Source organism: Vigna angularis, chromosome 6, assembly GCF_016808095.1.
Source record: "Vigna angularis cultivar LongXiaoDou No.4 chromosome 6, ASM1680809v1, whole genome shotgun sequence".
NCBI classification, from domain to species: domain Eukaryota; kingdom Viridiplantae; phylum Streptophyta; class Magnoliopsida; order Fabales; family Fabaceae; genus Vigna; species Vigna angularis.
In genome coordinates, this window is record NC_068975.1 from 7,164,837 (window position 1) to 7,187,297 (window position 22,461).

Sequence of the window (22,461 nt, forward strand, 5' to 3'; positions counted from 1 at the left end):
ATCATTGAGGATTGTGTAAATCTGCTTTGTGTCTTTGGTGTCTTTTTCTTTTTGTTTCCTAAAGATTGTGTCACTCTCTTGATGTATTTAGAATTGTTCCTTATTTTGTGTCTTGATTTTGCCTAGGAGTGCAAAAGACTAAGTGTGGTCTATTTTGATGAGTCATTATTTTCTACTATTCACTTAGCTTTTCGCACCCAATTGTATTAGTGAATTGTGCTTAATTCTCAATTATTGTCTCATTTTCACTATTTGGGCTTAATTTCAAGATTAATTCTTATTTTAATTAATTTGAATTATTTGGGCTTAATTCTTTCAATTATTATTTTGCAGGACAATCACTGTTTGAAAGGTAAGGAACTTATTGCACACAATGGCTTGACCGAACGGTCTGTTCTTGACCGAACGGTCTGTGCTTGACTGAACGTTCTGTTATTGACCAAACGATCTATGCTTGACTGAACAGTCTCTTCTTGACCGAACGGTCTATGCTTGACCGAACAGTCTGTGCTTGACTGAACGGTCTTTGATTGACTGAACGGTTTGTGCTTGATTGAATGGTATGTTCTTGATTGAACGGTCTATGGAAGCCAAGCTCTACTGGACCGAACGGTCTCTAACAATTCGTGCACCGAGCGGTCATAGAGAGCGAACCTGCTGAACGGTCTGCTGAAGCCTTGACCGAACGGTCTGTTGAAGCTTGGAATCGAACGGTCTGAGAATTGTTGCATCGAATGGTCAGAAAGCGAGCATGCATTGAACGCCTTTACCGAACGGTCTGAGTCCTTAATGACCGAACAGTCAGATGCAGTATCCAAAGGAACAACAACAGTGTCAGAAGCACATTTTGGGACTTCAAGAGGGTGCCCACGTCAATAGTGTAGTTTAATTTTGTTTTAGAAGGTCATTGGGTCAAACCTTAGGACTTTGGACCCCATTTTAGGTCATTTTGTAGGAGACCCATTAGAAGGGAATTTTTCTAATTTGGGGTATATATACCCCAAAATCACTTTCACTTGGCCTACCTCCCAGCCGCCACTTACAATTTCAGTTCTTGGGAGCTTCTTCTTCTTCCTCCCCCTTTGGGGAGATTTAGGTTTCGCTTACTTTTTCATTTCTACCTTCATGTATTGAATCCTTTTCATTTTAAATAAAATTTCATTTTAATTTTTACAGCACTGATGTCTAATGTTCTTGAATCTGAATTTTCATTCACGCATTGCCATTTCATTTCCAATACCGTTTTGATATTTCGTTCGCATTTTGTGTTCTTCAGCGATTTCCGATTGTGTTTTGAAGTGTATTTTCTGGTGTACATTTAGTTTTTGTATTAACTTTCATTTTCTGCCATTATTTCGTCTCCTTCAAGTTAGTTCTTGTTAGCAGCGTTTGATTCTGTTCGCATTTTGATTCTGCACAATTTATTGCTTCTACAATTGCTATAGACCGTTCGGTTTTAAATTAATATCGTTCGATCTCTAACATGTTTCCTTGTTAGAGACCGTTCGACTTTCTTTGCATTCAATTGTTTAGTTTTTAATCTCATTTCCATTCGGTCTTGCTTTAATACCGTTCGGCTGTGTTGTGTTTTAATTCATTTTCTTGCTTTGATTCCGTTCAGCCTTCGTCTTTGCTTACTTTAATATCATTCGGTCTGTTAGGACCGAACGACCCCTTGTCCTTTTCAGTTTGCTTTTACCGTTCGGTCAGTGTAGAACCGTTCGACTTTTACTTGTGCGTTTAAGTTTTACTTTTACCGTTCGGTTTGTGCTTATACCGTTCGGCTGTCTTGTGTTTTAACTCATTTCAATTGTTTTGCTTAAATATCGTTCAGTCTGAATGTTAGAACATTCAGTCACTTGTAGGACCGTTCGATATTCTTGTTTTCCACATCTCTTTCAGGGTTTTTAATTATGTTTGGTTGTCTTCAATTTCCAGTTTTAATTTATTTTAATTTTCCTTGCAAAAACACTTTCAAACACTCCCTCCCCAAGTGCGTGTTTGACCTAAGTCTCGAACCACATTTGGTCCTTGAGAGATAACCTAGAAGTTACTTCCTAGTCTATACTGCATTTTAATTGCACATCAAATTTGTATGGGATGCGACCTGCATTAGTAAATCATCCATTGGGGGAGCATATTCTTCGAGATTTTTCTAACCCCAGTAAATGCTCAATCACAATCCCAATTTCCATTGCATTTTTTTTTTCCGATGAACAACAAGAGGAAAGAGCCTGATTGTGTTTTCTTTCTTTGAATTTCCAAGTAAGCGTAATATAAGTTATATATAGAGTTTGATTTGGTTGTAAAAGCTATGTAGTTAGAATGGTGCACTTAACGAGGTAATGTGTCATTGAGTTTGTATTATTCATTATTTAGTATTTTTTCTTTTTCTATTTTTATTGAACAACTCCTCCTATGTCTTCTTATAGAAGCTTTAACATATTTGGTCACACTAAAGGGGTGTCTCTTGTGCCACCTCATCAAATTTTAATATGACATTAGAATTTTAGGTTAATATTTATTCCCTGTTTTATAGAAATTGTTTTATTTTATTTTTTATTTTTACATAATGTGGTCTCAATATTTTATTAAAAAAAGTCAATGTGATCTTTTTTTTTCGTCTGATCAATCTTAACATAGTTAAGGATGATAATAGAATGATGTGGATATTTTCCCTCTTGAAGAAATATAAATATATCACTTTGTCAAATTATCACATTCTAACAATGTTCATGCAGATAAAAAAAACGACATTGACTTTTTGGAATGAATAATGAGACCACAGTGAGACCACTACGAGTAAAAAATATTAAACGAAAATATTGAACCAATATTACAAATATTGAGAGCAAAAGAGGATTGTACCTAAAATTTATGGATGTCTAAACCTAGAATCCATTGAATAAAATGACGATGAAAAGATTTCTTAAGAAAAAGTGAAGACACAAATACATGATTTTAGCAAGTTTAATGTTATGGTTGCATAACTCATGAATTGTTGTTACATCTTGATTAAGGGTAGTAAAACAGTCTAGCTTAGCCTATTTTGGTCCAGTCCTTCACTTAATAAAAACGAGTTGAGTCAGGCTAGTGTATTACAAAAAGTGGATTAGAAATTAGAACCTGCCCCACCACAAAGCGGGTTAGTCTACCATTTTTTTTTAAAAAAATATTTTAATATTTTGTTTATATATATACTTATAAATGAATATTTAATCATATAAATATTTTCTAAGTTTTAATTGATTGATATTTTTAATTGGATAAATTAAAATAATTACTACATGTACATATTAAATTACTCTATTATAACTAATAATTGAAAATATATAAAATTTAATCTTTTTAATTAGTTATTTTATTTCTTAATTTAAAAAAAAATTAAAAACAAAACTAGTCTGCTGGTCAGGAATGGATTGGCCGACCTTTTACCCACCAATTTGACGGATTAGACAGGTCGGACCAAAACAGAATGGTGGGTTGAAAATTTAAACCCGATCCACCCCGTTTTGGCATGTTGACCCATAAGCAACAACCTATTTTAAAAGTCCTAATCTTGTTAACTCCGAAACTATTATGTACTTTGATTTGTTTTTTATATTTGTTATGGTTTAATTTAATCTCGATCTCATGTTCCTCAACTATACTAAATAAGATAAGAAAAGATTATGGTTGAATATGCATCTTTTATTTATAGAAACTCCTGATAGAGAAGGAAACAATGGAGACACAAGATTTGCACCCTTGACATCACAAAGGTTTCTCTTGGTTCTGATGAGTTATGTGGTCGACCACAAAGACAAAAAACTGAAAAATTAAAACCCAAAGGTGTTAGGAACTCTTATATACATTGTGGGGAGCTTCCAGTTAACAATATAATAACTGTATGTTTCTGTGAAATTTTGACTCACCTTTGACCTTCCAATTTGATAAGTTAGACAGGCTAAACCAAAACTAGTTTGTGATTTAAAAATTCCAACTTGACACACTACATTTTGACAGGCTGGCCCATGAGCAACAATTTGACACCCCTTTCCTTGTTGTTAACTCCAGAACTACCATTCTCTCTTATGTACTTAATTCGTTTTGATATATGTTATGGTTTAATTTAATCTTCATCTCAAACTTCTCAACTATACTTAAAAAAAAATAAAAAAATAACTAGTTATAGCTTAATATTCAATTTTTATTTGTAGAAACTCCTTATGGAGACACGGGATTTTCACCATTGAAATCACAAAGGTTTCTCTTTCTCATGATGAGTTATTGATTGTGGTCAACCACAAGGACAAGAAATCGAATAAATAAAAACCAAGATGTGGAAACTCTTATATATACTGTGGGAGTGTGAGACCCATAATAATTAGCCTCAATTAATCCTGACACCTCACCATTAATGCACGCCACGTCATTTCCAGTCATTAAAATCCACTCTCTAATCTGATCTCATTCCTCTCAGACGAGCACGAAGAACCACGCCCATCATTTCTCTGAAACACGCGCACGTCATATACTCAGTGCATTAAAAACGCACCAAGCGCTGCATGCACGCATGCCACTTGTCACGCTGGAAGTTTCGGAAGTCAGAATGGAGGTGCAGGTGTCCGAAAGAGAGACGCTCGTTCGTCTGGATTTGGAAGGAACAAAAGTGATTTTCGAAAACCCTTCCGTTCACCTGCATCACTCATCTTCTTCCTCACGAAAGCTCACCCCTTCATTTTCTCCAACTTCTCTCTAAAACCAGTAAACTTCTCTCTACTGCAACTCCTCATTTCCTTCTCCGATTTCAATTTCAGAACCGTAGGAACGTTCATCCGGCTGTGGTCTTCCTTTGGAACCGAACTGAACTGGAATCTAAGCTGGTAAGTTCCTTTCCCTAGTAGCTGTCCATTAGGGTTTCATGCGAAACCATACTCTCGGTTCATGCATGGACTGTATCTGAGAAATTTCTGGTTTTGGGTGTTAGATCAAGTGGTTAGATTGAGTGGAAGGAACTTAAGTGGCTGTTGCGTATAGAAGAGCTGTAGTTGAACGTGTGGAAGTCATATTTTAGGGCGTACACTGCTATCCAGGTAAGGGAAGCTTACATATATTTAAATTTATACGTGTATGATTGTATGAAAGCATGATGTGGGTCGTCTGTATGAAATTTCTGTATACGTGTTTTTCTGGATCTGCATGAACGAACTCTGTTGTGCTGTTATGAATGTTTACTGATATGATTTCTGGGTGGTTGAACTGCATGCTGGTTGAAACGTATGAGTGATGGATGAATACTATAATGTATGAATTGTTAATATGTTGATTATTGAATATGAATTAATCTGGAAGTGAAAGTATAAAGTTCATCAATTTGAGATTCATTTGAAGTATAAAGTATAGGTTAAATTGTTGAAATCTGGAATTTGTTAAGGTTGAGAAATCTGCACTGAAATCATGCCTTTGATAAATGACGCTCGTCACTGTACGGTCTTAAACCGTTCGGTTTTCCTCTTAAAATAACTTAGAATGGGATTCCTTCATTTGGAAAGAATTCTGCTCGTGAACGAGCGTCCCTATTTGGATCTTTGAGAGCGTTCGACCTTATGTCGAGCGTTCGTCCGTTAGAGCGTTCGACCTCATGTCGAGCGTTCGTCCGTTAGAGCGTTCGACCTCATGTCGAGCGTTCGTCCGTTAGAGCGTTCGACCTCATGTCGAGCGTTCGTCCGTTAGAGCGTTCGACCTCATGTCGAGCGTTCGTCCGTTAGAGCGTTCGACCTCATGTCGAGCGTTCGTCTGTGAGAGCGTTCGACCTCATGTCGAGCGTTCGTCTGTGAGAGCGTTCGTCTTTGAGAGCGTTCGACCTTATGTCGAGCGTTCGTCTGTGAGAGCGTTCGACCTCATGTCGAGCGTTCGTCTTTGATAGCGTTCGACCTCATATCGAGCGTTCGTCTTTAATATCGTTCGGCCTTATATCGAACGATCGTTCTAAATCGCGCAAGGTCTCCTATCAAGCGCTCGTACAACTGAATAAGTATTTGATTTTAAACAGCGTTCGTCCTGAATTTGAAATAGCGTTCGTCCTGATCTCAAATAGCGTTCGTCTATACAGTTAATTAACGTTCGTCTTTTAGAGAAGTGTAATTGAGAATGAAAATGTGATGTTGAGGAAATTATAAAATGGACGAATCATATATGAGGTGAAATTATGATATTGATATTTGAACGAGCGTTCCAAGGAGGAACGACTCTGATTTCTATTGGATATGAAATTTGGTAAAGTATGACTGTGGATAAGTTAAGACTCGCTGTCCATCCTGATGTTCCGTGATACGCCTCTTCAAGTAGAAGGGGGTATTCATGTGTGGGAACGGCAGGAGGTCCTTAGTCCATAAGTTAACATGGGCGACGTAAGAACGGACTTACCTCGAGTGGCAGCTGTTTGGTGTATCCCAGTTACTACATCACTCGGGTGCAAGGACGCTTGTAACTACACAGATTCATACAGTCCGGACGGTCGGTCTAGCATTAGTATATTTATGTTTGATTGATGTTATGCGTATATGAGTTGATTGTATGATGGTTTGAATAAAAATGTTGAAGTATGAATTTAAATTACGTAAGCTTACCCTTTCGTTTTTTTCATTGTGTTGTCTACTGTCCATGTACGTTCGTCCTGTCTTGCAATGATCATCCGTTGTGGATGTGAGCAGATGGTGGTGCATCCCTTGAAGAAATGCTGGAAGAAGAAAATTTGGACGATGCCAATCTGGTGGAAGTTGAAGTAAAGGCCGAGCCTTAGAGCGCTCGTAGATGTTAGGTTGTAGATGTTAGCTCATTTTTGGACGTTCGGTTACTTTTGGAAAACCGTTCGTTCTGATTTATTTTCCTGTTTCTCTGAAACGCTCGTTATTTTGTACTGTAGCCGTTCGGCTTTGACCCTTGAACTCTGTTTAATCTTAAAGACTGTTTACTATACTGTTAATTGTAATTAATCCTGATTTATGGTAATTATGGTATTTTGGGATGTTACAGGAGCATCCAATTAACAATATAATAACTTTTTGTTTTTGTGAAACTTCTTCACATTAAGCTGACATGTGGTCATAACAAATTAATCCTATATACATTGTTTATCCTTCTTATTTAAGTCTACTTATATTTTTAACATTTATCAGGAATGCTAAAATGATTAAAAAGTGTTAAGGATCAAAGAGCTCCTGTCCAAAAATTTAGTTCATGTAAATTCCAACGCTGAACTACTTAAACATTTAACCAAAAAATGTTCATTACTAGACTCCCAATAGCCATTATTTTACGCAATGATTCCCATTACTTATATACAATACAAGTTGTGTAACGCACAACTTGATAGTTCTAATTACCACAAAATTTGAATAATCCACTGTTTGTTCCAAGCAATCATCATGTTGAACGTGGTGGATTCAGACTTTGTTTCCACAATTGCCAAAATATCTCTTTAAACCAGACAAATACAGCAGGTATGGACAGTAGACACATCAGAATGACACCACGGACTGTGGATGAGTTGAAGATTGCAGCTGAGATAGTGCAGTATCACTTTCTTCGTTTTCGTCAAAAGGCATTGATTTTCCACATGCATCCTTCCTGTGAATCAAAATAAGAAATTGATAGGAAGTTATAAATCACAATTAATTATTTAAAAGAAAATAGCAAGCCTGCTATTAATTGCTCATACAAGTGAATATAGTTCAAGCAAAAAGCAAACCTTAAATAGGAATGCATACCTTTGAGTGATGACACTCTCCTCAGATAATGCCTTTTCCAACCTCTCTTCAAATGGCGTTGCATGCCAATTCACTTTCTGATCCTGAAAATCAATCAGTAAACATTAGATGCAGATGCAATATAGAGAGAGAAAAAACTCGCCTAGGAAATAATGATTACAAGTCATACTTCTTTATACTTATTGGTTGAATTTGGTATGCCGTTACCATCCCACCACTTAGGAGGAGGAGCTTGAGAATCCTCATTCTCGTTCCAGTGAGCTGCAACCATCCCAATGATAGGCCTGTCGACAGGTGATTTCCGGACATGATTATAAGCAATCTGCATTCTCCTGTTTCTCTCTTCCAGAATGACAGCCGCAGGCTTCAACCAAGAAGATAAGCTTTCCTCCACTTTACATTCATCTTCACAAGAAATTTTCTTTAACCCTTTATCTGGTGTTAAAGTTGTAATTTCAGAACATTCAACTGATTCACTCAGCTTCCTTGAATCTTGGGTATGACCATCTTCCTCAAGTATCTTCTGAGAGACTTCATCATCAGGGTTGTTAATAGGATACACAAACTGGGACTTAAGTCTAGGCCTAACGTTTTGCAAGTCTTCTTTTGTTGTAGGGTAAACAGTTCCAGGAGTTTGCATCTCGTCAGATAGCTTCATTGGGGTGGGATAAGGTGATGGTTTATAGGCACTCTCATTGTTTGTGGAATCTATTTTCTTCATTTGTGGTCTGCCATATTCAGACAAGTCACAGGACGATAAATCAGCCTCACATTCAAAACGTACAGACTTGTTTCTCTTAGTGTATGTGGCTGATGGCCAAGGTGAAACAGAAGCTGTATTTTCATTCTTATCCAAACTGTAAAGACTCCCTGTTCTATTTCCTTCCGTAGAATCGAGGGAGGCACATTGACTGCTTTGTGCATTGGAGATACAGCTGTAAATTAAACGAAATTCACATACAGTAAGGTTTTATGTAATTTTCAGGTATGACCCACAACACGTGTACATTCAATGAAAATCTCAAAAAAGTTCGTTGAAAGAAATCTAAGATAAAATGAGAGATCATCATATTTTATAACAACTCTTAATAAAGAACAAAATTTAATTTCGTGAGACCGTTTAATAATAATGGCCTGCAGCGTCAGTTGACAAGGCGGCTTTCCCATTGATCTAAGAGTGAGGAACAGAATATCCACCTCCAATGAAATTGACTAAAATGTTACTTGCTCACACCCATGATACAACATTCCCATTAAAAAAGTCTAAAATGGAAAAAATGAGAATCAATTTCATCATTTTTCGGAGACCCTTATTAACCGACAAATTTTCTTATATGTTTTAATGGTTCTGAGCTGCAGTTGATTCCCGTTGCCTTAAGAGTAAGGAACAGAATATCCACTATGACACGACAAAAATATTAACATTAATTACTATTCGATATCGGCATGAAAAAGATTCAATACAAAGACACAATAACCTGCTTGGCGTTTGCTCAAAACAATTAGTTCGCTTCTCCCCTTCCTCACAACATTTTACAGGAGTTGAGGGATTGAAAGGTCGACTCTCATGGTGGACTTTCTCAAAAGCGATCCTAGCCCCAGCTTTAAGAAACTTGGCCTGCAGAACAAGTTCATCCAATCATATAAGGAAATTTTACAAAGCATATATAAAAATGCACCCATCTAATGTACAGATAACAAAATACGAACAAACTTAAAGCTTCAAAAAAGTGTTTTTACACAATTCCTGTATAATGAAAACACAGTTCACTCAAGATAGACCGAATTTAACCAGTAAGAATTTAGAAATAAATTTACAGTAAAATTCTATCAAGACTGTTATTTTTCCGCCAGTAAGGCAGTGATCATCTTAGCAGATCTAGTGGCTAATATTACTAAGATTCATGTGCCTGAATCTGCATATATTAGCAAGTATATTACTAATATTACTAAGATTCAGGCTATTCCACAAGTTAGAGCTGGCACTGCCTACCACAAACATAACTATACTGAAATCAATGTTAAACCTCATTTCACTTCAACTAAAACTACATATTTTAAAGTTTACTCCGTGGCATCAGCAATCCAATTATCCATATTAAAACCTCAATAAAAACATTGTAAAATCAATAGAAGAAACAAAGAAGTTAGGATGCAATTGGATAAAACAATTCCGTGTTTAAGTTCCTCCCAGTTCCTTCACAAAGTTGAAAATGCCAGCTTTGTCTCCTAATTCTCATCATTTTCAAATAGTTTTTAAGAATCTCTGCTTATTAAGTTATAATTTAATTGTTTATTAGGCTTTTGTGACAAATGACACTTGCTTCCTTCACCTTGTTCTCAATGCACTTCATTCATCTATAAAATAAAATGCAATAAAGTCCCAAAAAATCACATGGTTCTCAACTAAAACAAAGTCAAACACCTCTCTTTTCCCTCACAAACATTAACAAAATGTTCGAACACTGGAAAACTCCAAATTTCAAAAGACAACAAACAAAACTAGAAAACTCATAATCACACAACAAACAATCGCAGCTATATCAACACTAACGAAAGAAACCCACCTCACAGTCACCTTTCTGAGATCGCACTTCAAAATCCTTCACATCATCACGGACAACAGAGTCTTCTCTCTCTTTTCAAAATAAAAATCACAGAATTGGTAAACACATTCAAACAGAAGAAAAAAAAACAATAACAACGCAAAATTAAAATTCACCTTCACAGAGAAACAAAGTGGATAACTGATTTCGAGAGACAGCAACATCCTGGTAGACACAGAAAAATAAAAACCTCACACATCGAAAAACAACAATAACAAATTAGAACTAAAACTACACAAAACTCTCACAAAATCAGAAGAATTACTCAACGACGGTTTGAGCTTTGCTTCTGCAAAGCGAACAAAGCAGCAGAAAATCGAAATCAAAAATAAAAATTACAAAATTACAAAAAACCAGTGGAGAACAGTAGTGTGTTACGTCGGGTTTGTGTTTGCCGGAACGAGAAGAAGGCACTGTGGTGGTTGTGGCGGTGGCGGAGTCGCGAGCTCTGAAGCAAGCGAAGAAGCACCCCATAGCTGAGGTTCGGGAGAAGGATCAGAAAACGAACCTCGGTGTCGAACCTAAAGAACAGCAGCAGCAACACTACTCAGAGCGTGTCATTGAAGAGGACTCGGAGCAGGTAAGGGAACGCTACATTTTTATTTTTATTATTTATTATTTTTCATTTTTATTTTTATTTTATTTCTGAAAAAAAAAAGTGAGGTGCGAGTGCGAACTCGATTTTGAAATTTGAACTAACGAAGGGGGAGGGAATGAATGAACGCGTGCACTGTGTGATTCACACGCTTAAGGTTATGGCATGGCGAGAACTCGCTTGGATACTGAAACACGTGGCTCATGTGGCGCGTATGATGGAGTGGCGAGTGGGATAAGGTATGAGAGTGCTGAATGTTTGTGTTTTTAGTGTCTGTGTATTGAATAAGAATGTTCTTTGGAAGGAAATTGTAATCATTTTAATCAACATGGAATCTCCCAGGTAGATCTTGCTGATTGGGGTTAGTGGTAACGTAATATTAAGGGTAAAATGTAATTATAGTTATTGGTTAAAATAAAATATTTTAGGAATAATATGAAATTTAAAATTTTTTCTTAACTCAATATAACTCGAATTTGTGATTTTAATTTGACAATTCTAATTAAATAAAAAAAACTAATTAGTCTTACCATTAATCTTGGAAGAAGTTCAAGTCTCTAACATTTAGTATAATTATAACTTTTATTAATATAAAATTTAATATTTTATATATTTTATTGACATACATATTATATATATATATATATATATATATATATATATATATATATATATATATATATATATATATATATATATATATATTTTGTGAGAATCAAGTAATTGGAATAGTCAAGTGTAAGTTCGAACCGAGCGTTTATTATTAAAATAAGTTTGATATATAAATGAAATTTTCAAAAGCTTCGTTCATTTTCTCTGATACATCTATCTCTCTAAAACTTCTACTCTCTTCTTTTCTCCTTCTTCTCTCTAAAGTTCTTCAATCTCACTTCATTTGACCGTGCATAAGTAATCTGGAAGACAAGAGCTTTTTGTTTCATCGATAGGTGTAGTGATTAGAGCTAGTAAGTTTCGTTCCTTTAATTCTTGTGAATTTCTGAAATTTCTGGCACATGCAAGTAAACTTTGTTGTTTACATGTGTTTATCAGTCTTCTCTTTCTCTTTCTAACTTCCTTTTTGGTACTTTGGTTGGTCTCTTTTCACCAATCAATGAGTTAAAGGTGTTCTTAGGATTTTCTGGAAGTGATCAAATTTCTGGAAGGATAGAAGCCGTTCGATTTGGTTAAGAGGTAAGGTGATGTGATCATAGAGAAGGCAAGTGATGAAGAGAATAAAAGGATGACAAGAAGCATGGCTAAAGGAAATCATTTTACTTCTTGTCTTCTTTACACATTTGTAAAAAAAGCAGAATAGGTTCATAGGTGTGTATTTTCCTCCTTATTTTCTTTTCGTTAGTTTTAGTTGAATAAACGCTCATAAACCCTTCTTTTCCTTTTAGCACAAGCAATGTGGGACTTCCCATGGCTTGGTCTTAAAAGAAAAGAAGAGAAAGTAGGTGTCTTAGCTTGTAGCGCAAGGTAGCATAGCTAGTTTTCATTTTTTGAACTTTAGGAGAACAAGGTAGCTTATATACCCTTTTCAAATGAGAGAACTAAGCAATGTGGGACTCCAAGCACCTAAGGGACGTGCTGCAGCTGCATGGCCAGACCTTGGAGCCTTCCAAGTCCCACATTGCTTGAAAGTCTTCACCAAACTCACTCCAAAAGCTATATAAGAAGTCTAGGGGGTCTCCTTTGTATTTACCTTTGAAATCAATGAAATTTTGAGTTGAATTGCAATCTTGCATTCTTCTTAGAGATAGTTTTATGTCTCTTTAGTCCAATTTGGCAGACCTTATCTTGATGCAAAGTCAAGTGGCGGTCCTTCCTCGACACTTATCTTGGAGTCCTCTCTCAAGTGGCGTGTCATCCAGTCATAAGTTTCCTTTCTCTTTCTCTTATCCGCTTTTATTTTCCATTCATTCTTTCAATTGTCATTAGTATACTTCTCTCTAGGCATGCACTTCCATATCATAAGGGAAGCTAGTTAATTTAATTGTTTTGTTGATGAAGTATAAAAACTTTGTTTAATGATTTTGCATGTGGGTGAAATTGAATGTTTGAGTGTTCGACTTTGGTTGTTTGACATGTTAAATACTGTGATTGTTGAGTTGTAGATTATACATACTTTGGAGTGAATTCTGGGTTGAGAAAAATATTCAGTTTTGGTAAATTCTAGTGTGTATTTCATTCTGCAGAAGTTTTGCAGAATTATGCAGAAAATCGAGCGTTCGTTGTTGACCGCTCAGTCAGGTTCAGGTACTCGGTAGGTAGTATTCAATTTCGTAGTAGTATTTGGTCTTAGAGTTGCTCGGTTTCGTGCTGACGTTCGTTTTCGGCCTTGGAAGTATTCGGTTTGCTATTAGCGCTCGTTAATGGTCGTACTCGGTTCTGTATTATCGTTCAATTTAGTAGTGCTAGGTTTCTTATAAGCATTAGGTTTTGTATTCCCGTTTGGTCTTAGTAGTGTTTGGTTTGGTATTCGTGTTTGGTCTTAGAAGTACTTGATGTTGTATTAGTGTTCGGTCTAAGTAGGACTCATGTGTTATTTTAACATTCGGTTTTAGTAGTATTCGGTTTAGTCATAACGTTCGATTTCGTACTAGTATTTGGTTTAGCTAGAGTTCGGTCTTGTACTGGTGGTCGATTGTTCTAGCGTTCGGTCCTTCAACTGCTTTAGGCACTTGTTCGAGCATTGCTCGTTAAAGGACCGTTTCAATCATGATCAAGTGTTGTGAGGGTTTTACCATTCGGTCTTATGCATTGGTTATGTTGAGTTTTCCCGTTCGGTCGTACTTAGAGGTTGTGTTGTGTAACATCCCAAAAATTCACCCTAAAAATTAAAATTTATATTCAAAACTTAAATGTTGTAATAATACATAACATCCCGAACATAAACTAAAATCTATACATCAGTTTTAAGCTCAGACGCAACTGCAAAGATAACCTTGAATCCTTCTAATTCGATCTTCCATCTCTTCCTCCATTTGCACAGGATCACGTGACAATCCTTCAACTGCTCCCGTATAACATCACACATTATACGATCATCGCATTCACATGCACAAACAAGCAAAGTAAGGGTGAGCTAACCTGAAACACATCATTTATAAAACGTGCATAGTTATTTCAATACAAATATCATATAATAATTAAATCAGACATCCTCAAGCCAACGTACCACAATTCCTGTTGGACACTCATTCCATAGTACCTAATAATCAACCCAGTACACAATAAACTCTCATCCGGACGATACGTTGATGAACAAATCAACGGAAAGTGCCCCACTTGTAATTTCATTCTTAGTCCCCTCAATATGTCCACAATCAACCACAAATCAAGACATCCTACTACAGTACCCTCAACCTCAATACATACCCAGATATCATATCATTACTGAATCAAACGATAAAACAACGAACTTATATTACATCGGATACTGTTTACACGAACATTAAGATTGATCACTTAAGCTCGAAACTAAACATCAACCGCTATTATACCGATTACCATTAGGTCGAATACCAAAAGATCAAACGCTGATTAAGATCAAGTACTTAGACTTCACGTTAAAACAGTGTACTCTGCTAGAACAATTACTATTATTTCAAACACTATTCGAACGATTGCTCAAAGATCAAATCTCGCACACCACAGATTAAGTACCATTCAGACGAACACTTTATTGATCACTTTACTGGATTTAATTCTATCTGAGGGTAACCTCATCGAGACCGGATGTTCCCTACGTACAACCACTAACTATTAATGATCCCTACCTGAGACAATCATCATCCGACCCGAGCATTACCTATGAATGATCACTTCCTGAATCATGCATCATCACAACTAATCACTATTTATTAATCAATCGTTACCTCAACGACTATCAAGGCTGGTCACTCCCTATAAATGATTACAACCTCAGAGCAACATCACCAATAAAGATCATTCCCTATGAACCATCGCTACGAGACAGAACACTATAATAAAGAACGCTTGAGTCTGGGTTAAACGCCTAGAGTACTCTACTGAACACCTCAGTACTGACCGAACGTAATCAAACTAAACCTCAGGTTACCAAATTAAGATCGGACGCTAGCTACCTCAGATCCACTAACATCAAGATCAACTGTTACCTAATAACACTCGCTACCTGGAAATAAATAACACCAAGACCGAACGTCACTAGTAAGAACGCTCGTTACTACCTATAGATCCAACAAGTTTACTTCCCGTCTCTCTCTCGAAGTATTCCAAATCCAACTTTATCTGCACTACCATCTCTCCTGTATCCGTACGACCATCACGGTTAGAAACCACAGCCACAACATGCAAGAATGAATAACCAGAATTATCACATTATAAACCCACTACATATACTATAATAATTCGCAGAATAAATCGACTCACATGACACTGCATACTAGTCTTTCATAAACTGATGTCGTTTACTTGTAATTCGTCGTCATAACCTGCTCTCAATAACAGGCGACCCGAGCCGTCATCCATCGCGACTTCAGACCTATCTCCCCGACTCCTCAAGGACTAACGAGTAAAAACATCGATACTACGCGTAACGATGCACTATACTCAACACGAGCCGAAGTCAGTGGGCGAGACATTCACCTCCTCGTGCAGAAGAAGGTGACACTCGAATCTCCGTCTCACGCGTGAGACTAGCAAAAATGCTAAAAAGACCGACGAAGTTACAAGTAAATAACATAGTGTATGTACCACCTCCAACCGAATAAACGTGCTCAATCACGAAGTCATACATATTCTCAATAATATGTATAACTAGAATAAACGTGCTCAATCACGAAGTCATACATATTCTCAATAATATGTATAACTAGAATATACGTGCTCAATCACGAAGTCATACATATTCTCAATAATATGTATAACTAGAATATACGTGCTCAATCACGAAGTCATACATATTCTCAATAATATGTATAACTAAACCAATATTGGATAAAGGAAAATAACCAACAATTCTCAATAATTGCTTCAAAATACTCCCACGGATTCATGCATTATTACCGAACGCTATTTCCAACTCTGATGCTGTCTGAACGAACGTCCTGAAATCAATCCTCATCAAAACCGAACGCTGCCGAGCTCCAAGGACGAACGCTCATAAAACCAAGGACGAACGCTCTCAAAATCAAGGACGAACGCTCCCAAAACAAAGGACGAACGCTCCCAGAAAACAAGGACGAACGCTCCCAGAAAACAAGGACGAACGCTCCCAGAAAACAAGGACGAACGCTCACTGAAACCAAGGACGAACGTCCAAGATCCACACCGAACACTTAAAACCGAACGCTCCCTTATATCCAAAAACCGAACGTTCACTTATACTCAAAAACCGAACGCTCGTTATACCCCAAAAGCCGAACGCTCATAATTATCACAAGGCCGAACGCTCAATTACTGAGCCGAACGCTAGGATCCATCATTTAGGCCGAACGCTAAATCATTGGACGCTTTGGACGAGCGCATAAGATCAAACATCCTCAAAGACCGAACGCTCTACATAACCTACGGACGTTCGTCTTGAGACCAAGACCGAACGTTCAAGATTACTCCACAAAGATACTAAGTTACGGACGAACGCTCATAATTCACTGTTTAAATACCACTTGGACGAGCGTCCCATATATTATGACGAACGAACGCGGACGTCCGTTCAGAACCGAACGCTCAACAATTTGGACGAACGTCCAATTTCACCAGAATTGGACGAACGTTCAGAAGTTGACCGACCACTATTTGGTCGAGCACTGTTAGGACGAACGTTCAGAAGTCTTCTGGGAATTATTATAGTATATGTAGTGGGTTTATAATGTGATAATTCTGGTTATTCATTCTTGCATGTTGTGGCTGTGGTTTCTAACCGTGATGGTCGTACGGATACAGGAGAGATGGTAGTGCAGATAAAGTTGGATTTGGAATACTTCGAGAGAGAGACGGGAAGTAAACTTGTTGGATCTATAGGTAGTAACGAGCGTTCTTACTAGTGACGTTCGGTCTTGGTGTTATTTATTTCCAAGTAGCGAGTGTTATTAGGTAACAGTTGATCTTGATGTTAGTGGATCTGAGGTAGCTAGCGTCCGATCTTAATTTGGTAACCTGAGGTTTAGTTTGATTACGTTCGGTCAGTACTGAGGTGTTCAGTAGAGTACTCTAGGCGTTTAACCCAGACTCAAGCGTTCTTTATTATAGTGTTCTGTCTCGTAGCGATGGTTCATAGGGAATGATCTTTATTGGTGATGTTGCTCTGAGGTTGTAATCATTTATAGGGAGTGACCAGCCTTGATAGTCGTTGAGGTAACGATTGATTAATAAATAGTGATTAGTTGTGATGATGCATGATTCAGGAAGTGATCATTCATAGGTAATGCTCGGGTCGGATGATGATTGTCTCAGGTAGGGATCATTAATAGTTAGTGGTTGTACGTAGGGAACATCCGGTCTCGATGAGGTTACCCTCAGATAGAATTAAATCCAGTAAAGTGATCAATAAAGTGTTCGTCTGAATGGTACTTAATCTGTGGTGTGCGAGATTTGATCTTTGAGCAATCGTTCGAATAGTGTTTGAAATAATAGTAATTGTTCTAGCAGAGTACACTGTTTTAACGTGAAGTCTAAGTACTTGATCTTAATCAGCGTTTGATCTTTTGGTATTCGACCTAATGGTAATCGGTATAATAGCGGTTGATGTTTAGTTTCGAGCTTAAGTGATCAATCTTAATGTTCGTGTAAACAGTATCCGATGTAATATAAGTTCGTTGTTTTATCGTTTAATTCAGTAATGATATGATATCTGGGTATGTATTGAGGTTGAGGGTACTGTAGTAGGATGTCTTGATTTGTGGTTGATTGTGGACATATTGAGGGGACTAAGAATGAAATTACAAGTGGGGCACTTTCCGTTGATTTGTTCATCAACGTATCATCCGGATGAGAGTTTATTGTGTAATGGGTTGATTATTAGGTACTATGGAATGAGTGTCCAACAGGAATTGTGGTACGTTGGCTTGAGGATGTCTGATTTAATTATTATATGATATTTGTATTGAAATAACTATGCACGTTTTATAAATGATGTGTTTCAGGTTAGCTCACCCTTACTTTGCTTGTTTGTGCATGTGAATGCGATGATCGTATAATGTGTGATGTTATACGGGAGCAGTTGAAGGATTGTCACGTGATCCTATGCAAATGGAGGAAGAGATGGAAGATCGAATTAGAAGGATTCAAGGTTATCTTTGCAGTTGCGTCTGAGCTTAAAACTGATGTATAGATTTTAGTTTATGTTCGGGATGTTATGTATTATTACAACATTTAAGTTTTGAATATAAATTTTAATTTTTAGGGTGAATTTTTGGGATGTTACAGTAATGGTATCAGAGCAGTTCATCCTTAGGATGACCTTTGTGTTGTGGGTTTACCGTGTCTTCGCTGTGAAGAATTTAGTGTAAATGGTTTGATTTACCACTTCCTCCGTGTCTATATAGTAAGATGTGTATCTAACTAGATGTTTTGAGAACAGAAAACGTCTTGATAAGAGTAATGAGGGTGCACACTCATGTCTTTTACCATAGACGATTTTCCTTTCTTGATTCTGAAGGTTAGAGTTAAAAAAAGGTTAGAGTTTTAGTGGTGTTTCCTGTAGTAATTCGTGTCTTGTTCTTGCTTTTGTGGTAGTCTTTTGTGCTCGATAGTAGTAGAGGAATGCATATTCAAGGACAACTTGAGTTGTATACCTTTATTAGAATTGGTTTAAGCCTTTGAGACAAGATCTTGCCGCGAAGATAGGAGTTAGAAGACTAAAAGTTAAGCTTCGGAGGGCGAGTGAAGATATTGGAGTTTAGGAGTAAGGTTATGAGTGATGAAAATTTCCAGAAATCAAGTCATAAGGTCATATGTTGTACGTTCGCAAGAAGTTCAGAGGCTAGATTAAGAGAAGCTTTGGATAAATATGGTTGTAACAAGGTTGGAGAAATGAGTTGGGTTTAGAATATCAGTAACGTTAACAGTCAGAAGAAAAGGACGTGTTGGCGAGAAACGGGGTGACGCTGTGAGAGTTTGGTAACATGAACCTATGTATTAGTGATGGTTGGAATCTGAATAAGAAAATGGTGGATGACCTAAAATTTAAGTTAAGAAAGGAATAGGAAATTCTATAGCAGACTAGGGGAAATAAGTATCAAGAAAGGAAGTAGAAGGAGAAAATTTCGAGAGGTAGTCAGATAAGGCAGGACATGAGGTATTTGAAAGAGAATGAAGTATTGTTAGGATCTTAAGTTAAGTGGGAAAATTTGAAGGAGATGATCAAGTTGTATCAGCAAGTGGATGATTCAGAGTCAAGTTTAGTTGGATGTTTCAAGATTAGTAGTTCACACAGAAGAAAGGTTTGATCATAGGCTAAGATGAAAGGTTTCAAACGATGAAGACAAAGGTATGTTTTTGTCGATCAGTGTTTTAAGGCAAGACCTCCTAGAAAATGATAGTTGCTTCTTAGTGTTATCACCCATGGAAGCGACTCAAGCTGCAGATCTTGCGGTGCAGGAGAACTCGGAGTGTAAACTTTGCGGTCGTGAATGACTTCTTAGATGTTTTCCTGAAGAAGTTTCTGGTTTCCTCCTTCACGAAAGCATGAAGATCATTTTAGGTAAGTGTTTAAGGTTGAGAGTATGCAAGCCAGAAAGGATTTGTCATTTGAAGTGCAACCAGTAGGGATCGAGGACGAACTGTTAAACGATTTAAGGTCATCTGGAATGGTATCACAGGCAACCCTACCTGGAGGTTAGAGGATGAGATGAGAGAAACTTACCTCGACTAGTTCCGATAAGCTTAATTTTCGAGGACGAAAATTTTTGTTGTTGGGGAGAATGTAAGACCCGTATTTTTTTGGACATGGTGGGGACATGGTGGTCACCCACCTCTTTGACTATCAAGATGCAATTATTGGGGGTGCATTTTACCGGAAGCTTTGCAAGGTGTGGGATTCATTTTTTGGCAGGAGAGGGAGAGAGAGAGGGAGAGCAACCAAAGGGAGGGAACCCTTTCTCCCATTTTCACCCGTCCAAAGAGCACCCATGGGAAGCTGTTCCAACCTTGGAAGGGGCTTAGAGGAGGACCTGAGTTGGGCATCTGGTGATGATGGAGTTCTTGCATCAAGAGCTGAAAAAGGAAGTGAAGAGCTGTTGAAGTTCCTGGAAGATCTTGATCTGCACGTCTGGGAGGAGATTGATCCCAAAACTTACATGGAAGTCTTCAAGAGGTAAGGGGAGCTTGAATTATTTCCTTGATTTTTGAGTTATTAGTGTTTGATGAAAAACTGGGTAAAATCTGCGAAGAAGGAATGAAAATGGAGGTTTTCTGGGCTTTCTGGACTCTAGTGCGATTCTGCAGAATTTCTGCAGAATGCGCGTTCGTCCAATTTTGGGAAGTCAAAATTGGACGTTCGTCCTAACAGTGCTCGACCAAATAGTGGTCGGTCAACTTCTGAACGTTCGTCCAATTCTGGTGAAATTGGACGTTCGTCCAAATTGTTGAGCGTTCGGTTCTGAACGAACGTCCGCGTTCGTTTGTCATAATATATGGGACGCTCGTCCAAGTGGTATTTAAACAGTGAATTATGAGCGTTCGTCCGTAACTTAGTATCTTCGTGGAGTAATCTTGAACGTTCGGTCTTGGTCTCAAGACGAACGTCCGTAGGTTATGTAGAGCGTTCGGTCTTTGAGGATGTTTGATCTTATGCGCTCGTCCAAAGCGTCCAATGATTTAGCGTTCGGCCTAAATGATGGATCCTAGCGTTCGGCTCAGTAATTGAGCGTTCGGCCTTGTGATAATTATGAGCGTTCGGCTTTTGGGGTATAACGAGCGTTCGGTTTTTGAGTATAAGTGAACGTTCGGTTTTTGGATATAAGGGAGCGTTCGGTTTTAAGTGTTCGGTGTGGATCTTGGACGTTCGTCCTTGGTTTCAGTGAGCGTTCGTCCTTGTTTTCTGGGAGCGTTCGTCCTTGTTTTCTGGGAGCGTTCGTCCTTGTTTTCTGGGAGCGTTCGTCCTTTGTTTTGGGAGCGTTCGTCCTTGATTTTGAGAGCGTTCGTCCTTGGTTTTATGAGCGTTCGTCCTTGGAGCTCGGCAGCGTTCGGTTTTGATGAGGATTGATTTCAGGACGTTCGTTCAGACAGCATCAGAGTTGGAAATAGCGTTCGGTAATAATGCATGAATCCGTGGGAGTATTTTGAAGCAATTATTGAGAATTGTTGGTTATTTTCCTTTATCCAATATTGGTTTAGTTATACATATTATTGAGAATATGTATGACTTCGTGATTGAGCACGTATATTCTAGTTATACATATTATTGAGAATATGTATGACTTCGTGATTGAGCACGTATATTCTAGTTATACATATTATTGAGAATATGTATGACTTCGTGATTGAGCACGTTTATTCTAGTTATACATATTATTGAGAATATGTATGACTTCGTGATTGAGCACGTTTATTCGGTTGGAGGTGGTACATACACTATGTTATTTACTTGTAACTTCGTCGGTCTTTTTAGCATTTTTGCTAGTCTCACGCGTGAGACGGAGATTCGAGTGTCACCTTCTTCTGCACGAGGAGGTGAATGTCTCGCCCACTGACTTCGGCTCGTGTTGAGTATAGTGCATCGTTACGCGTAGTATCGATGTTTTTACTCGTTAGTCCTTGAGGAGTCGGGGAGATAGGTCTGAAGTCGCGATGGATGACGGCTCGGGTCGCCTGTTATTGAGAGCAGGTTATGACGACGAATTACAAGTAAACGACATCAGTTTATGAAAGACTAGTATGCAGTGTCATGTGAGTCGATTTATTCTGCGAATTATTATAGTATATGTAGTGGGTTTATAATGTGATAATTCTGGTTATTCATTCTTGCATGTTGTGGCTGTGGTTTCTAACCGTGATGGTCGTACGGATACAGGAGAGATGGTAGTGCAGATAAAGTTGGATTTGGAATACTTCGAGAGAGAGACGGGAAGTAAACTTGTTGGATCTATAGGTAGTAACGAGCGTTCTTACTAGTGACGTTCGGTCTTGGTGTTATTTATTTCCAGGTAGCGAGTGTTATTAGGTAACAGTTGATCTTGATGTTAGTGGATCTGAGGTAGCTAGCGTCCGATCTTAATTTGGTAACCTGAGGTTTAGTTTGATTACGTTCGGTCAGTACTGAGGTGTTCAGTAGAGTACTCTAGGCGTTTAACCCAGACTCAAGCGTTCTTTATTATAGTGTTCTGTCTCGTAGCGATGGTTCATAGGGAATGATCTTTATTGGTGATGTTGCTCTGAGGTTGTAATCATTTATAGGGAGTGACCAGCCTTGATAGTCGTTGAGGTAACGATTGATTAATAAATAGTGATTAGTTGTGATGATGCATGATTCAGGAAGTGATCATTCATAGGTAATGCTCGGGTCGGATGATGATTGTCTCAG

At 37.8% G+C, this 22,461-nt stretch overlaps 1 protein-coding gene across 1 annotated transcript; it reads right to left on the minus strand.

Annotated features, from left to right (window-relative positions):
• Positions 1 to 7,184: 7,184 nt before the first annotated feature.
• Positions 7,185 to 11,010, minus strand: LOC108342042 (protein JASON). The gene is made up of 7 exons (XM_017579746.2): positions 10,736 to 11,010; positions 10,474 to 10,522; positions 10,319 to 10,389; positions 9,230 to 9,369; positions 7,921 to 8,686; positions 7,752 to 7,834; positions 7,185 to 7,611 (listed from the first exon to the last, which is right to left on the minus strand). The coding sequence occupies exons 1-7, from the start codon at positions 10,829 to 10,831 to the stop codon at positions 7,503 to 7,505; spliced, it is 1,314 nt and encodes a 437-aa protein (XP_017435235.1). The 5' UTR covers positions 10,832 to 11,010; the 3' UTR covers positions 7,185 to 7,502.
• Positions 11,011 to 22,461: the final 11,451 nt, after the last annotated feature.

Excerpts from the sequence above, each read along its gene's own strand:
- LOC108342042 (XM_017579746.2), bottom strand. The coding sequence starts at position 10,831 with ATGGGGTGCTTCTTCGCTTGCTTCAGAGCTCGCGACTCCGCCACCGCC. Across the intron at positions 10,390-10,473 it reads CACTTTGTTTCTCTGTGAAG|AGAGAGAAGACTCTGTTGTC; the intron begins GTGAATTTTAAT and ends TATTTTGAAAAG. Across the intron at positions 7,835-7,920 it reads CAACCAATAAGTATAAAGAA|GATCAGAAAGTGAATTGGCA; the intron begins GTATGACTTGTA and ends ATTGATTTTCAG.